At 44.0% G+C, this 16395-nt stretch overlaps 1 protein-coding gene across 1 annotated transcript in view; it reads left to right on the forward strand.

Annotated features, from left to right (window-relative positions):
- Positions 1-4386: 4386 nt before the first annotated feature.
- Positions 4387-16395, forward strand: part of C1QL4 (complement C1q like 4) — a 35449-nt gene continuing 23440 nt past the window's right edge. Inside the window, exon 1 of the mRNA XM_063123172.1 lies at positions 4387-5213. Within this exon, the coding sequence (XP_062979242.1) occupies positions 4650-5213 (564 nt within the window). The 5' untranslated portion in view covers positions 4387-4649. The remainder of the gene's footprint in view (positions 5214-16395) is intronic.

Here is a 16395-nt window from a genome sequence, read left to right on the forward strand (position 1 = left end):
ACACCTTCCCCACAGAAAGATTTAATACAGACCCATACAAAGATAGGCACAGGAAAACATGCCAGGCAGTAAACATGTAAGAAAAGGAAAACTGACCCCATACATATGGGGGGAAAGTAACTCCTGGGAAAACTCCAGTGCATACATAGCGCAGACAAAAATAATTAAACTGTGCACAGACATTTTTATGAAGTACTAAAGGTAACGTACAGCTTGATAAGTCAGGGTACGCAGACAAAGACTAACCAGTTAAGGCACATGTGTGCTCACACACTGAAAATAAGACGCATGGGCTAAAAGGACAATCCTCACACAGAGAGAGACTGGTACATGCAAAGCTTCAGCCAGAAACAACTACCCTGTTTTTTCTACATGGGTGGAAACAAGTGCATCTAAAGAGGACCCACAAAGCACATATATCAATGTGAGATGCAGCTTCATCTCTTGTTTCAGTAAACCTTCAAAGTGACTGGATATTACCTTTGTAAATGCAGAAAAAATATCCCTTCCCCCTGCACCCCCAAAAAGCAGCCGGCTCATGTCTGAACAACTGTTTTGAAGGGAAGATTGGTGAGGCAGAACAGAGTCTAGTATTTTTCTGGTCTCTCTCTCTCTCTCTCTCTCTCTCTCTCTCTCTCTAAATTGCCCAGAAAATGCAGATTTTAATCCCTTCTGAAGGAAATTCAGGCTACTGGGAACTCTGAGGGCAAAAGCTAAATTTTGCATAAAGGAGCAATATTCAGTAAAGATTCTAAAATCCAGTAAAAATTGTAAAAGAGCAGCCATAAATCAGATGCCCCTATTCTTCGGTTAAGAAGAATGTGGGAGAGTAAATGACAGCAGCTAGGGGCAGGGACGTGTTGCTATTGAGATGTATTGGACTCTTTGGGTTGTTGCCTTCTGGGCGAAACTGCAGCAAAGGAGACTTCTGAGATGACTCTGTGTTGTTATACAACAGAGAACAAATCAATGTTAAAAAAAGTTGTGCACAAAGGCATACATAGACATGAACTAAACCCAATGCACACAGATGCAGTGTGTGTGTGTGTGTAACAATGCAAATACATAACGGTTTCATCTAAAAAAATGAAATAAAAATAAAATGAAATATAATAAAGTAATACTAACATAAAGGTTAGCACATACATATATTCTGCCAGAGAGTATAGCAAGCATGAGCTAAGAACACATTCAAACATTAAAATCCATATTGCGCACAAAAATATGAATTTATATGCACACACACACAGGTGTTCACCCATAAAAGCTACTGTACACCTTATCAACAACACTGATAAATTCACACAGATCCTGGCATACAGGCTAGTTGTCTTGGCATCTGAATATTTGGGGGGGGGGATTCTTTCCAGATGGTAACATCAGACCCCACCCCAACTCTTCAGCCTCCAAAACTATATGCAAGAATATAAAAATGGAAGACAGTTCAGAGAAATGCACTAACACACATACAGCAATGCAGGTCCAGTATGCAGAACAGAGTTGCATAAGGCAAAAAAAGGAGCAGGTGGACATCTTGAGGCCTGCTAGCCTCACTGGGCCAATTTTAGCACTCAGGGGTCCCCTATCAAATAGCACTGCAAATGAGGGCCTTTCCCACAACACAGGCAAGTCCAAGTGTTCTAACAGTGTTATTCTTGCAGGAAGTGCCTGGGTAAATACACCACTACCCATCACCACGAGAAAGACATGTTTTTACATCTCCATGGAACTATCCTCACTCTCAAAACTCCACAGGCGCATCAACCCAATATCCCAAGTCACTCATTCTCTTTCAACTATTTATTTATTTATTTATTTAAAACATTTGTATCCCACCCTATATCATTAAGATCTTAGGGCGGCGTACAGATAAAAGCACACAGTATAAAACAATATGCACAGTTAAAAACAAATTAAACCATGAACTACTTAAGTTCCTTCCAGATCTTATTTAAGCAAAAGGCAAGGATTTTCTTTTTTTAAAAAAACTTGAAAAGTCCACAGCAAGGTGGAGATCAAAAGTGACTTGTATTTTGGAAAAGCACGCTGCCAAATTTCAATCTGAAACCCACACTAGATCCCTAGCAGCAGTTAGGGATCTAAAATAAGTACAGGACAGGACAGAATTGAATCTTCAAAACCCAGTCATCCAGCCCCATTCAAAAGAATGGCTAAGTATTGGTTGTTCAATACAAAGAAGATTCGTCTGGTGTATGCAAGTTTGGTGTATCTATATTTATAAAAACTGGCAGTCATATTTCTCTGACAAAATTTTGCACATTCAGATTTAAATAAATCCTTGAATATATATCCATACAAAATTATGCATTCATATATTAGTGTTTATCAGTGTGTTCACGAATAATGCAGATATAGGTGTGTGTTTTTCTAAACAGACATATGAAACACCAGTCACATACACCTAGATATTTTTGATGCCCCATGATTGCACAGATCTGGGATGTAAAAAAGGTCTATATTTCTATTCAGTTGGTGAACTACTCCTTGAATAATACCTAACAAAAATAAAGTATTGCATTGGATTGTCTGTGGATGCAAATATGGGTGGACAGACAGATGGACAAGGTAATGGGCATGCAATGTTAACACGTACAAAGAGAGAAAGCTATGCATAATATATCCATAACAGCATAATGATAGAAGTGCTCATTACAGCTTCATGGTGAAAGGTGAAATGAATTTGGCCCTTTTTGCAATATATGGCTTTAATAACAAAAAGTTCCCCTGTTGTGGGGGCCTGATCCAAAACGTCTTACAATCAATGGAGCAATTCAGCTGGCTTAAATTTAAGCCATTTCTCTTTCCTACACAGGTGTGAGTTGGTGCAGGTGTATACATCCTTCCCTCTCATTTAAAATTTGAATTTACTGATTATGTATACAAGCCCATCATTCGTGCACATCCATATATCAGACAGACATACCCATAACCCACATGCTTTAAACATGCATGCATCTCTCGACGGATACATATATGCAAACGCATCATTATATAGTGACACAAAGACATGACACTCTTTTAGATGTGGGTGCACCTTAATTACTTATACATCCATCTTCCGTATACATTCATTAACGACAGCCACATACATGGTACCAGCAGTTACACAGGGAGATGCATGACGAGCACTCTTGCTCCCTCCTGCACATGCTGTAAGTTCATTTCACCCCTTTAATTGGTACACATCTATAAGTTTCAAATATGCCTCCTCACCCACCCCATCCTACACTCTATATCATCTTACAAAACTGAATCATTAGCGCATATGGCACCACTCTCTGTACAGTGTGTGTGTGTGTGAGTGTGCGCGTGTGTGAGATGGGTGTTTAGGGAGAGGGGGGAATAATTGATTAATTAATGAATGTGAGAGCTTGCAGCCCCTCTAGGAGATTCCTGCTGGATCTGTCAGCTGTTAATCAATCTCCGCTGAGAGAGGCAAAGGAGGCACAAAGGTAAAGCACTTAATTGCGTGGGGGAAATGATACAACCCCAGCATATAAAACACATCCTTAAACATGACTCTAGATGCCAGCGGGGCTGGGGGCTGGTTGGCTGGCTGGCTGGGATGCAGACCGAGTGAGCACAGTCCAGGAGATGGAATGGGTGTGAGGAGTGGGAGCACAGAGTACAACTGCTGTCATTCCACAGCGATGCAAGTGCCCAAGCAAGGCAAATGACGGCGTCCCCCCCCATTTCTTGGGCTGTGCCTTATCTTCCCAGAAAGGTAACCGTGATGCTTGTCCACATGGATCCCCAGCAGCAGCACCGGAGGACGGAGGCCTCCGGCCCCCCACGCTCCTGATCGTCTGCCCCGGGCTCATGCAAATGCAAGCAGAGCAAGCCAGGCTGCTATGGATGGGATGAGACACTTCCAGGCTCCAGGCAGTTCACTCTCAGTGGCTGAGCCTCGCCTCTTCTGTGAAGCACCAGAGGTCGCTCTGGTTGGCTTAGAGCTACTTTTTGCATCTTGGGCAGCTCCGTCAGATCTTCTCTTCTTGAGTTTGTAGAAAGGGTTTTGCATGTGGTAGGGAGGGGTGCTGGCTGAACTGGTTGTTGGGAAATCTCTCTCTCTCTCTCTCTCTCTCTCTCTCCCCCTCCGGATTTCCGTTGATGGCCATATGATCTGGCACAAGGAGCCTGGAGCTGCTACGCGGTCACCAGCTGAGTTCTCAAGTGGAGAAGAGAAAAGAAGGCAAATATATATACTACTTACATATTCACACACACACACACACACACTCTTTCTTTCTAGCCAACTCCACCCCTAACACATCTCCTGCTGCTGCTGCTGCTGCTGCTGCTACTCTCAGTGAAGCATGAGCCAGCCAAAGTGTCTACTGTAAAAGGAAGCCAGTACCTCGTGAAGCAAAGACAGAGGAGGCAGCAGCACTGGGCAACTTGGGACGGAGTTTGCCTTGCCCATCAACAAGTGCTTCCTTTCCAACGGACGGGGCGTCGCTGTGGAGCATCACTCCAAGGGCACTCAAGTTGGGACCTCCATCCAGGTGGTTGTGGACCCCAGAGAAACATCCACCATTACCTCCAAAAGCGAAGACGATTTCTTAACCCTGGCCGCCTCCAGGCTGAGCCGCAAAAAAAGGGTCATCGGGGCCGCCATTGGGGTGGCCATGGTTTTGGTTCTCCTGGTGGCTATCCCCTTGCTGGTGCACAGCTCCAAAACTACCTCCCACTATGAGATGCTGGGCAGCTGCCGTATGGTGTGCGACCCCTACACGCCTCAAACCCATGGGGCGGCTTCGGCAGAGGCAAGCCAGGAGTTAGCCGTGATCTCACCACCTCCATACATCTCTGGAGGGAAAGGAGACCCAGGCAGGAAGGGCAAGTCTGGAATCCGTGGGCTGCCAGGCCCTCCGGGGCCACCTGGACCCAGAGGTCCAGCTGGAGAGCCAGGGAGGCCAGGCCCACCAGGCCCACCTGGTCCGGGGCCAGGGGGTTACATCCCATCCTTCTACAGCCCTAAGATCGCCTTTTATGCAGGACTGAAGAAACCACATGAAGGGTATGAGATCCTGCGCTTTGATGACGTAGTGACCAATGTGGGGAACTACTATGAACCATCCAGTGGCAAGTTCACCTGCCCTCTACCTGGCATCTACTTCTTCACCTACCATGTACTTATGCGTGGTGGCGATGGCACCAGCATGTGGGCTGACCTGATGAAAAATGGGCAGGTAAGGTGATGCTCCCCACTACCCTATGTCTTTCCTCCAAGGCCATCTCCTGCTCCTCTCTCTCTCTCTCTCTCTCTCTCTCTCTCTGTGTATAAACATATCTGCATCCCCTCACATGCTACCTGCAAGCCACACCCTCTGACTTTTCCCAGCCAGCCTACTGTATCTGTGTCTACTGTATCATCCCATTTCAACTTCAGAATGGACGTTCCACCAAGTTCACACATCAACTGTAGCCCCAATTAGTGTGCCCTATTTCACCTACCTGCTCCCCACTCCACCTGACCCCTCCCACTTAAATAATAAACCACACCCACCATCATTAGCTCCTCCTCCTTTAATGCCCTGACTCCTCCTAATCTACCACACTGGCTACACCCACTCACCTTCAGTCATTCACCCTGTATCTCCTATCCTTTGCCCACAAATACATAACATCAGCTCCCAAAACTTCGCCAAATCCTAAATTTTCTATTTGCATAGAAACTTCTCAGTAAGTTACTTGGTACACAGCCCATCTCATCTGGGGACTGAAACTGCTATTTTATGCATGTCTACCCAAAAGTAAGCTTCACTGAGTTCAGTGGACTTATTCTCAGGTTAAGTATGTATAGGATCACAGCATGAATTACTCGTTTTTCCAAAAGAAGAGGAGCACACACCCCCTTCAATGTTAGAAGGGTGTGATAATTCCACTAACTTCATAATTCTTTTGAGTTAGAAATGACATTCCTACAAACCCAAATGCACTTATTGCTTCCTAGGCAGGCTTTCAATTAATTTAAACAATGCAAGTATATCAGTATTACAAAGCTCTGCATGATTTATTCATCAGAGCCACTACGGAGTATTTAAAATAACACTGTCTTTATAAACAGTCGTGGATTCTAATACGAAGAGTTCTTGGAGGGGGGGGGGAAGAGAGAGAATGCTTAACAAATGAAAAATGCATATCAGCCACCATTTCCCACTGAGATTCATTTAACATCCCTTCTCCCATTAAAAAAGAAAAGAAAAGAAATCCCTTTGGATTTTCAGGCTAGCGTAGCTGTCAGTCTAATTTAATTTTTTTTAAAAAATCGGACAGTGCCTTGGGACCCAAACCCACCTGCTCCTTCTCTCCATGCTTTGCAGTGGTTGTTCTTTTTTCCTCTTTTTTTTTTTAGGAAGGGTTTTTTTTAAAATCTATGAACAAAATATAAAGCAATGGACTACATGGAAAACAATTTTATTCATAATTCAAGAATTCTCGGGGAAAGATTTTCAGTTCATAAAAGATCGAAGCAAACTCAAAGAAGAATTGTGATTTCCACATACATATGTATCGAGCCTGGGAAAGAGGGTTCTATTTGCTTTTAAATATTGCTTATGAGAATCCAGTGAGAAACTTTACTTCACAATACTAGAACTAAACAAATACTACCTACCTGCTTATAAATACTACCTACCTGCTTACAGTGAAATACAAAATTCAAACTTGGCAAAACATCACACCCAGCAACTGGAGTAGCACATACACATGCATTCTCCTAAATACAGTATATCTAGTTAGTGAAGTTTAAAAGGCTTTGCACTGAACATGCGAGAGGAACTAGTGTCTATTTGATTTCTGAGAATTGTGTGAATGGACCGTAAGTAAATCTGTTAAAGATGTAAAACAATTTTAAGGGAATGATATGGAGATTTAAGGTTATTATAACAAAATTGCAATAGACATACATAGTACACAGCATGATGCATTTACTAAAGTTATATGTGCCTACATCTATACAGTGTAAGCTTAACAAAATATACATTTATAGTGCAGTGCGCATGTGTATTTAATTACATATACAAATTCCCACTGAATAGCTCCATATTTTGTAAAAACATGGATAAATATCTCTTTACCTAGTTAATTATATATAAAAATATGAATACGCTGTAATGGATCCCCAATATGTATTCTTGAACATAAAATAGTATTTTATTATACATAATCAGTATTATAGTGAATACATAAACACATCTAAATATGTAAAATCCTAAATAAGTATGATCATACACATATGTTTTGTGCATTATAACTAGTTATGTGGAGTTATGAGAAAGTTTGTATTATATTTTATCCTTTGCATATAGAACTATGTCTCATAAGCTAACTTTAATTATAGTTTGGGCAGTAAATACATACATGTGCAGAGATAACTTTATAAAACCTTTTATCTACATAATATAAGATGTACTTGCTATATATAGAGAGTGAGTCACATATTTTAATATGCACACATATATGCTATAAAGACATGGTAATAGTTTCAATCCAGTTACATCTTCATATTAACATGATATGCTTATATATCTACATCTGTAGATGAATGTTCAAATAAAGAGGTTGCATCCAAAATCTTGCTTCACCACAGTAGATTTAAAAGTAGATTTATTTATACAAATGCCAACTGAATGCCAAATACAGACCAATTATTCCAATATCTTCTTGCATGTTATGGGACTTCACTTCCCTCCATCTAAGCATTTTTCTGTCCTTCAAGAATACAGCTCCTTTTTTTCTTCTTCTTCAGCTAGCTTTCAATAAACTACCCTATGTGACCTCTGCTTTATATTTATTAGCAAACACTCTGAAGCTGCAGGTGGGTGGAAAGTTTTCAAGAAACTCCCATCTTTATTTATTCATTTTGATAAGCAGAAAATAGTCACTTAATTCTTATTTTACTGAATGAGCTTTCACGAATCCCAAAGGCAGGAGAACTAAGTGCTATTTACTGGGAAAGGACTTTTGAATTAAAAAAAAAATTAAATGCTTTGTTTTTTTAAAAAAGCGCCCATATAGGATACCAAATTATTAAATGGATGAGGTTAAATTAGAAGAGTCTCATCTCCAACTCCTGCCATTTATGAAAGACAAATAAGTCATTGATCTGAAGATTTAAAAATGCATTCCTGATATTCCTCAACAAGCCATATAAACTAATGAAAGCAACATCTCAGGAGAAGGCGTCTGTCATCTCTCTTCACTGAATCAATATGCATATGTACACGTGCTAGCTGAGAGTTCTAGCAAAATGCTTGGAGAGATGCTACAATTAAAATGTTAGATTATGTGGGTGGGTGGGCATACACACATACAATTTAGATTATAATTGTAGCATCTCTCACACACACAGAGAGATACTGCTTCACACACTATGGATTAAAATTGTCACTATGTGCATTTGAAACAGCAACTTCACCTCATGCATGACATGTATAGTTGCTTCGAACTGGACAGTTCCATGTGATGCACACACTCTTCGCCCATAATGGGTGAGCAAGCCCCAGTGGCATCTTAGAGTGCAAGGCAGAAGTAGGGTTAAGTTGTTCCATATCTGATTTGAGCCTGCTTCCTGAACGCATCTAAGAAAGCCATGTGGTTCTAATTTCTTTTTTCCATTCTTCTAATTAAATTACACTTTCTGAACTAATGATGTATTTTTGTCTGTTTTTCCATGACAAAATAATCTGTTTTAGTTGTAGGGAGGCGGGAGGGAGATATCTGCAGCAAAATGAATCTCACCCCACTTAACTTACACCAAATATATCAGCGTTTCAATCACCCCTTTTGGTGTTTTTTTTTAATGTGCAACACAGTCAATTTCACAACCACCTTCAATAATTTCAACCTTAATCTCACAGTTTTATCTCCCTTGCCGGAAAAGAATCAATTAATTACTAGCAATATTTGGATAGCAAAAGTGTTACCAAGGAGAAGTTCAGAGTTTTCCCCTTATTGGTGTAAAAGTGGCAAGCTCCATTGATCACAATGCTGGATCTCTTCCTCCTCCCCCGCCCCTTCTCCGAGTGATACAGTAAAGTATCCAAGCACCCAAGGAATGCTTGGCATGATTTATGCTTCATGGGGCTTTCTTCTCTCTCTCTCTCTCTCTTCCCTCCAAGCCTAGAATAATGATTTCCCCCTCTTTAAATAGCAGCATAGATTGTAATAGGAAAATAAAAGTTGGAATGAAAGGGTTAATCCCCCACCCACCCCGAGATATTTTAAAATAGATTTCGACACCTTCACAATTTGTGCTTGGCGAACAGGAACAATTGCCTGTTTATTAAATAATAAATAGTGGGAAGGATAGAAACTGACACGGCACCTGGTAATATTGGTTCAGTCAATTTGTCCCCTGAGACCTGTTTGCAGTCAATTTGTCAGCAAGGGCCGCTCTCTCTCTCTCTCTCTCTCTTTCTCTTTTAGTTTTAATACCAAAATACCTCCTGTCAATTGAGATCAGGGGCGAGCAATAGCCATGTCTTTACCTTTATTCCCTGTCCAATAAAGCGGCCTTCTCTTTTCTCCATACACCTCTTACCCTTTTATGTAGTTTATTTTACTATGTAATTTAAATAGAAAGATCACTGTAGGAGTTATGTATCATTTGTAACCTTATGTATCATTATGTATCATTTGCTACAATAAATCCAGCAGCAATCTGAGCAAGGAGGGGGAGGGGGGATTGTTTGGGGAGCGGGGTTGCAATTTGAAAATAGCGCAACGAGGGCCTCACAAAACACACCTGCACACAAACTTGAGAACTTTCTCAAACATTCTCAAGGATGCCAAACCACAGCGAAACATGTTCAGACCTTTATTTGTCCGGGTCCCCGAATTTAGTTGCAGGCTATCCCATTCTAAGCACAAAGTTAAACAGGGCATAAATTAAGAGTAGGTTCACTAGGATTTAGCACAAAACCAGTGTGTGCGCATTTGAAGCCAGGACTCAACGGTGGAACACGGGATATACCGTATTTCTTCGATTGTAAGACGCCATCGATTGTAAGACGCACACTAATTTCAGTACCACCAACAGAAAAAAAGCTTTGATTCTAAGAATAATATTTGCACCTGCGATTCTAAGACGCACCCCGTTTTTAGAGATGTTTATATGGGGGGAAAAGTGTGTCTTAGAATCGAAGAAATACGGTAGTTGTGAACACAGGCACCGTGTCTTTTTCCCCCTGCTACCCATAGCTCCCAGACCCTGACATCTGGAGTTTAAGGAGCAAAAGCTTCAAAGACCAGAGGGCATGGCTCCTGGGTAGGCTGGAGCCCAAGCATGGATCTTGGCAGAAATAAATAGGAAATGTATGCGGAAGGGCTGTAGCTCAGTGCAAGAATACACGGTTTGTATGCTAAAGGTCCTAGGCTCAGTCGCCTGCGTCTTTGGGTAAAATTGAGTAGATGGCCCAATGGTCCAACTCAATATAAGAAGGCTATTGAAAATAGTTGAAACTATTAAAAGCAGCACAACATTTTTCAGCTCCCCATTAACGTCACTTGGCCCATTTCCCCCTTCCGACAGTCCCAATCACTCTCCCTACAATAACATCCCTAGCAGTTCACTACAAGACAGATGCATACACCAGTACAAGAGTGAGACAAGTAAGCTTTGGGGTGGTATTAAAAACACATGCACACGCCCCATTTTGGAAGTATCCAGACGGCTCGTCTTTCTTGGCACTGTTCAATTGGCTGGGAGAAGTACGGCAGCGCCTCTCTCACTTTAAGACCCTGGAGCGTTCCCAAGTAGATCAAACCGGCTCTTGCCTTCCTTGGCCAGTCGCTCTCAATATCCATCACTTTGTCAGTCCCAAATCCCACACCACTGGGACATATTCTTGGCTTCTATCCCTGGGCTTCGTGTCTGTTCAGCGGTTGCTTCTGTTTTCTTTCTGCTCAGTCTCGCTTATATCCACCTCTAGATTTGCGTGAATATGTGAGATTTATCAGTAATAGGGGATGTCAGGTATGGTTTAAATCTAGGTGATCAAGGCAGCGCTAAGGCTCACACTTGCTTGGAAACCCTAACCCAGCAGGCCTTCCATTTAATTCCAGATGTGGGGGGAGGGCTGGGTCTGAGCCTTTAGCACATGCCTAGATGAACTCTCTTTTTTAGCTTGGCTCCAAGGACAGATAGTGGAGGCCAGGTCCTGGCCCAAATTAAGCTTCTGGGTCGGTGAAATTCCAAGCCAGATTTCATTGATCAGGATTAATGGAGTAACGTATCTTTCTCTTCCAGAGCAGTGGCAAGGGAGGGATAATCAGGGTAGGACTTGCAGGTATGCAGCCCCCTGTCCTTGGCAGTAGACAGGTGTTCACACTGGCAGGACTAACTGGCAATCAGCAGAGGAGAGGTGGGGTTTAAATAGGCTGTGGAGAATTAGCCCTCCGTGGGGCCCTTCATAGTAGGACCCCTATCAGGGTCATGGGTGTCACTGGCTTGTACAGCTGTGTCAGTTGTGTGGCTAAACAGAGAGGAGTCAGCTGTCATTCGAGCATCATTTGGCAGCTAGGAATTATTATACTTTAAAAGGGAAAGGACAAAACTTATAATTGCTCAAGGGCAGCAGATGATGTGGGAGCATGTGTGTTTTAATGCCCTAAAAACAATTCTTGTGCCTGAAATGGCATTGCTTCCCTTTAAAGAAAAAAATATACGGCTCTTGCCTTTTTTCTTGATGAGCTTTTGGATCTCGTGACACTAAAATTCAACAGGTGACGCCATCCCACCAGTGTTTCTCTTTGCTCCATAGTCCCTTTTGCTTTCTCTTTGTTGAAGAGTTGTTAAAGACACAGAAGCCCTGTCAGAAAAGGGTGGTGTGTGTGTGTGTGTGTGTGTGTGTGTGAAGTTAGCGATCCTTTTATTATTTAGTCATAGCTGTAACCCACCCTTTTCCCAAAGAGCTCAAGATGGTATACGTGGCATACCACATCCCATTTTATCCTCTAAACCATCATGGGATGTACCCAATAATAGGCCTAACCTCAACCAGTTTGCTTGCCTAGTGGGGATTTGAACCCAGTTATCCATGGTCCAAAGCCAGCACCCATCCACTACACCATAACAGTAATTCAGGGACCAACTTGGTGACCTAAATACCCCAGTGATTATCTCCCGTTAGGAGTAGTCCACATGATCAAGCAGCATGATGCAATGGACTCAGCCTTGGGTTTACATGCGGAAAACCCAGGCTTGATGAAATCCCTTCTTTTGGTGAGGTTTATCTGGGCAAGTCATTTGCTTCCAAGGCCAGATCTACACGTCGTTGCGAAGGCGCTTCCGTGCGCCTTTTCTAAAGATGTACCTAAAAGAAGCGCCTCTTTCTTTACTGTGTGTACTGTGAGCTAGGCAGCAGCGCCTGTGGAAGAATCTCTACCCCATTCAAAGATGCTGCTCTGCTCTGGCCGCTTCCCCCTCACGTGTTCTTCCATTCGAATAATCCCCCCCCTTCTGGCGCGTCCCGCCGGCGGCGGCTCCTCCTGCAAAGCACTTTTCTCCCTCGGTGTGTTTGTATTTGCGTTTGCGTGCGCGTGTGCGAGCACACACCGAAGAGAGTCCCGGGGAGATGACACCGCGGGGGAGAGCGAGAGGCAGGAGCTGAACTCGTCCGCCGCGCGCACGCAAACGCAAATACAAACACACCGAGGGAGAAAAGTGTTTTGCAGGAGGAGCCACCGCCGCCAGGACGCATCAGAAGAGCCGCCGGGTGGGAGGGGGGATTATTCGAATGGAAGAACACGCGAGGGGGAAGCGGCCAGAGCAGAGCAGCGTCTTTGAATGGGGTAGAGATTCTTCCGCAGGCGCCGCTGCCTAGCTCACAGTACACACAGTAAAGAAAGAGGCGCTTCTTTTAGGTACGTCTTTAAAAAAGGAGTACGGAAGCGCCTTCGCAACGACGTGTAGATCTGGCCCAGGTCTCTAGTGAGGGCGGCTGTTTATATGCGGGAAAGGGAGAGCACAGGGTTGAAGAAGTAGACGGTGTCAACCCACCGTCATGAAGACAGCCCCCAAATGGGAGAAGAATTTTTAAGCATTTTGTCCACAGAAAAGTTTTCGAGAAATCATCGATAAGGAAACAGTAAGCACTGCAGTAGTTATAACCACAGAAAGAGCTTTCACGTGGCCAAAGGTGTTTACATACGCCTGGCAGTATGGAAACAACATGGGCACAAAGAAATGGCATCTGGCATTATGCCCCCAATAACTTGAAACAGTATCGGTTGTTCGTGGACCAACTTACTCGTCTGGGACACCACCTCTGATATTCAGTGGAGCATATACACCTTCAGATCCTCCACTCAGAAGACAAAAAAAAATGTTGGTATAATAAAAGCCAGCAAGACCCTAAAGAGGATGTGGGAATCCATGCTTAAAAGCAATTCTTAATAATGGCACGTTTCTCAGCAATACTAAGAGCTTCCTCCCAATGGATCTGAACTTTGCTTCATGGGCCAAAAAAATCAGAAATGCAGGAACTGAGGTACAGAAGCAGCAGTTGAGAGAGTCACTGAAGCTTGCATAGTTAGCAATTCTGACTCTGTCAGTTCTGCGAAAACGGCCCTGCAAACTCCTGGCTGCCCGCAGACACCCGCTGAATCTCAGCAGCACCATTTCCCAGTTTTGCAACACCACTAGGCCTTATCCTCCCTCCCAAATTTTAAGTAAAACCCAAGATATGGGCTTTGGTGGTTACAAGTTGCCTTGTCCTAATGTCTTCCTAAGGATCCATTCCCAAGACAAACCCCTTTCTACACCGGGTTTCAGGTATACTCAAGAGAGAATCCTGGAATCCTACACTTCAATTTCCCTCCCTCCCTTACAAAAACAGCCTTCCACAACCGGTGCCCTCCAGTGTTTTGAATCACAGCTTCCAGCATTCCTGACTATTGACCATGCTGGTTGAGGCTGATGGGAGCTGAAGTTCAAATATCTGGAGGGCACCAGCTTGGGAAAAGCAGTACTAAACTCAGGTCCTCTTTCAGGGCAAAAGTTTGTTTGTTTATTTACTTACAACATTTATACACTGCTCAATTATCTAACACAGATTCCAGAGCAGTGAACAGTAAGAGAATGAAGATTAAAAAAGCAAATTAAAATTATTCAATTTAAAAACAAAGGAGCCAGAAAAAAACAGTGGCTAGCCAGTCGGGGAAGGCTTCTCAAAACAGAGATGTTTTCAGGAGATGCCAGAAGCAGCCTAGTGTTGGTGCCTGCCTGACCTCCAGGGGCAGAGAGTTCCACAGAGAAGGGGCCACTACACTAAAGGCTCTGTTGCCATCTGTCCATCCTTACTCCAGCCAAATACACACTAAACCCTAAGTTGTATTGCCCATCAGAAAATGAAGAATACAAAACCCCTTTCTATTATATTTAAGCCTCTCCATCCCCACCCCGTGCCTCATTTTAATTGAAATCTGCCCTCAGCAGCACTCTCAAGTCTCCGTCCTTCACTTAGGGTGTATGTGAGAAACACTAGAGGAATTAAGGTCTCAAGTCTCCGTCCTTCACTCAGCATGTGTGTGAGAAACGCTAGAGGAATTACGGTCAGTTCATCAACCGACAGCAATTCCTTTCGATGTCTCTCCAGAGTCATTTTAAAAACACATATACATTCCTGGGCGCTGTGCTGCTTGCAAACACACTGTCATAAACACCCTCATCGAATGCAGCCCTGCCAACTCAGGCTGTGAACCTGTCAGCTCATCCAAGCTTAGCTGCCTCCCGAGTTGGACAGGAGGCCACTGAGGAGAACGATGGCAGGTCGGCAGGGGGCGCTCTCCCCTGCTGGCGGCACGCGGCCTGGGCCCTCCAGGATGTCTCAGAGCCCCAGGGGTCAGGGGTCATTCCCTGGTGTTCTTTGACAATTACACATATACCAAGCAAGACCTCTATGCTCGTGCATTTGGATGGTTCAGAAGTCGCAAGAGCCATTCAAGCACAGCAGATCATGAACCGAGTTCAGGTCAAAGGTTGTGAGGTGGGGACACGTGCCCCTCTCGAGTGTCTTGCTCCCCATTTCTAGCAGCCAAGCAAAACCATGCCGCTCTCAGTAAAGATTTCATCGGTTTGATAAATCACCTCTCTGCAAGAAGTTCAAGGATATATGCTCAACAAAACAACAATACACGTGGGACCTGGAGCAAAATGTTGCAGTGTATTCTTGTCTCCTACTAGGAGGGTGACAACAAGCCAACCAGCCAGACATGCCCTCAAGCAGCAGGCCAATTCCATTCCACCACCCCACCCCAGTTTTCTGTTTTAGTTTCGAGCTGCCTGTCAGTGAAAGTTCTGCTTCTGGGCACGCTCTTTGGGTTGCTCCTTTCCCACCTTAGGTTTGTGGCATTTTAGAAGGCGGTTTTGTGCTCCTGCAAACACTGACATTCCTGAAAACATACTGAAACCTCCCTCTTGTTTCTTAATTTTGACTCCATCTCTGTCAACATTCCCCAGATATGTTCACTATGGCCTTAGCTAGACCTACCTTTTATCCCACGATGGAGGAGGGAAGATCTCGTGTTGTGTTTAATGCGAGATCCCTCCTTCGTTTACACGCGGCGCGTGATGACCTCGCAAGAAGAGGTGTCACGTCTGCCATTTTTAAATTTTTTAAAGAGGAAGGGGCGCACGACCGCTTGTGCGCTAAAGGTAAGCATTTTTTTTTAAAAAAAAATAAATTCCTGCTCCCCCCACTCTACCCACAATGGGCGCAGCACTCCTGAGGAGTGCTGTGCCCCGTGAGCGGCTCCCAGCTCCACACAAGGAATCACGTGGAACCAGGTCAACCCGCAACAATGGGCCACACATTCCGCGGTCTCGGGCTCAGCCTGAGACCGTGGAAAAAAACGGGGCCAAAAGTGGAGGGCAAGATCCCAGGGCAAGGGAGGGATGATCCCTCCCTGATCCCGGGATCCCCTGTGCATCATGTGGACGCAGAGGGACGATCCTGGGGTTTGCCCCAGGATAAAGCCCTGCCTATGAGAGGGAGTGCTGTTTCGCTAGGGCACAATCCTATGCATGTTTAGACAGAAAAAATGTACTACAACTCCCAGTTGTAGGACTTTTTTCCCTGTCTAAACATGCATAGGTTTGTGCCCTTAAGCTCCTTCCTTTTCCCTCCACAAGTTCAGGTATCTATCCCATTCTTTCCTCCTCTGCTTCCTCCTCACCACCTGCACTTCCTGTTTTAACAGGTTTCTTCCAAGGCCACATGCACATTCCATATTCCTCTCTCTTAGGGGTTCTTCTCACCTGCTTCTCCTCGTGCTTCTTAAAAGCTGTATAGAGAGAGGCACATCCCTTCATGCCACTCCCTCTAGCAGCAAATTGAGAGGGTGAGCGCTGGTAGGACTGGAGTCAAA

The sequence above is a fragment of the Elgaria multicarinata genome, chromosome 3 (assembly GCF_023053635.1).
Source record: "Elgaria multicarinata webbii isolate HBS135686 ecotype San Diego chromosome 3, rElgMul1.1.pri, whole genome shotgun sequence".
In the NCBI taxonomy this organism is placed as follows: Eukaryota; Metazoa; Chordata; class Lepidosauria; order Squamata; family Anguidae; genus Elgaria; species Elgaria multicarinata.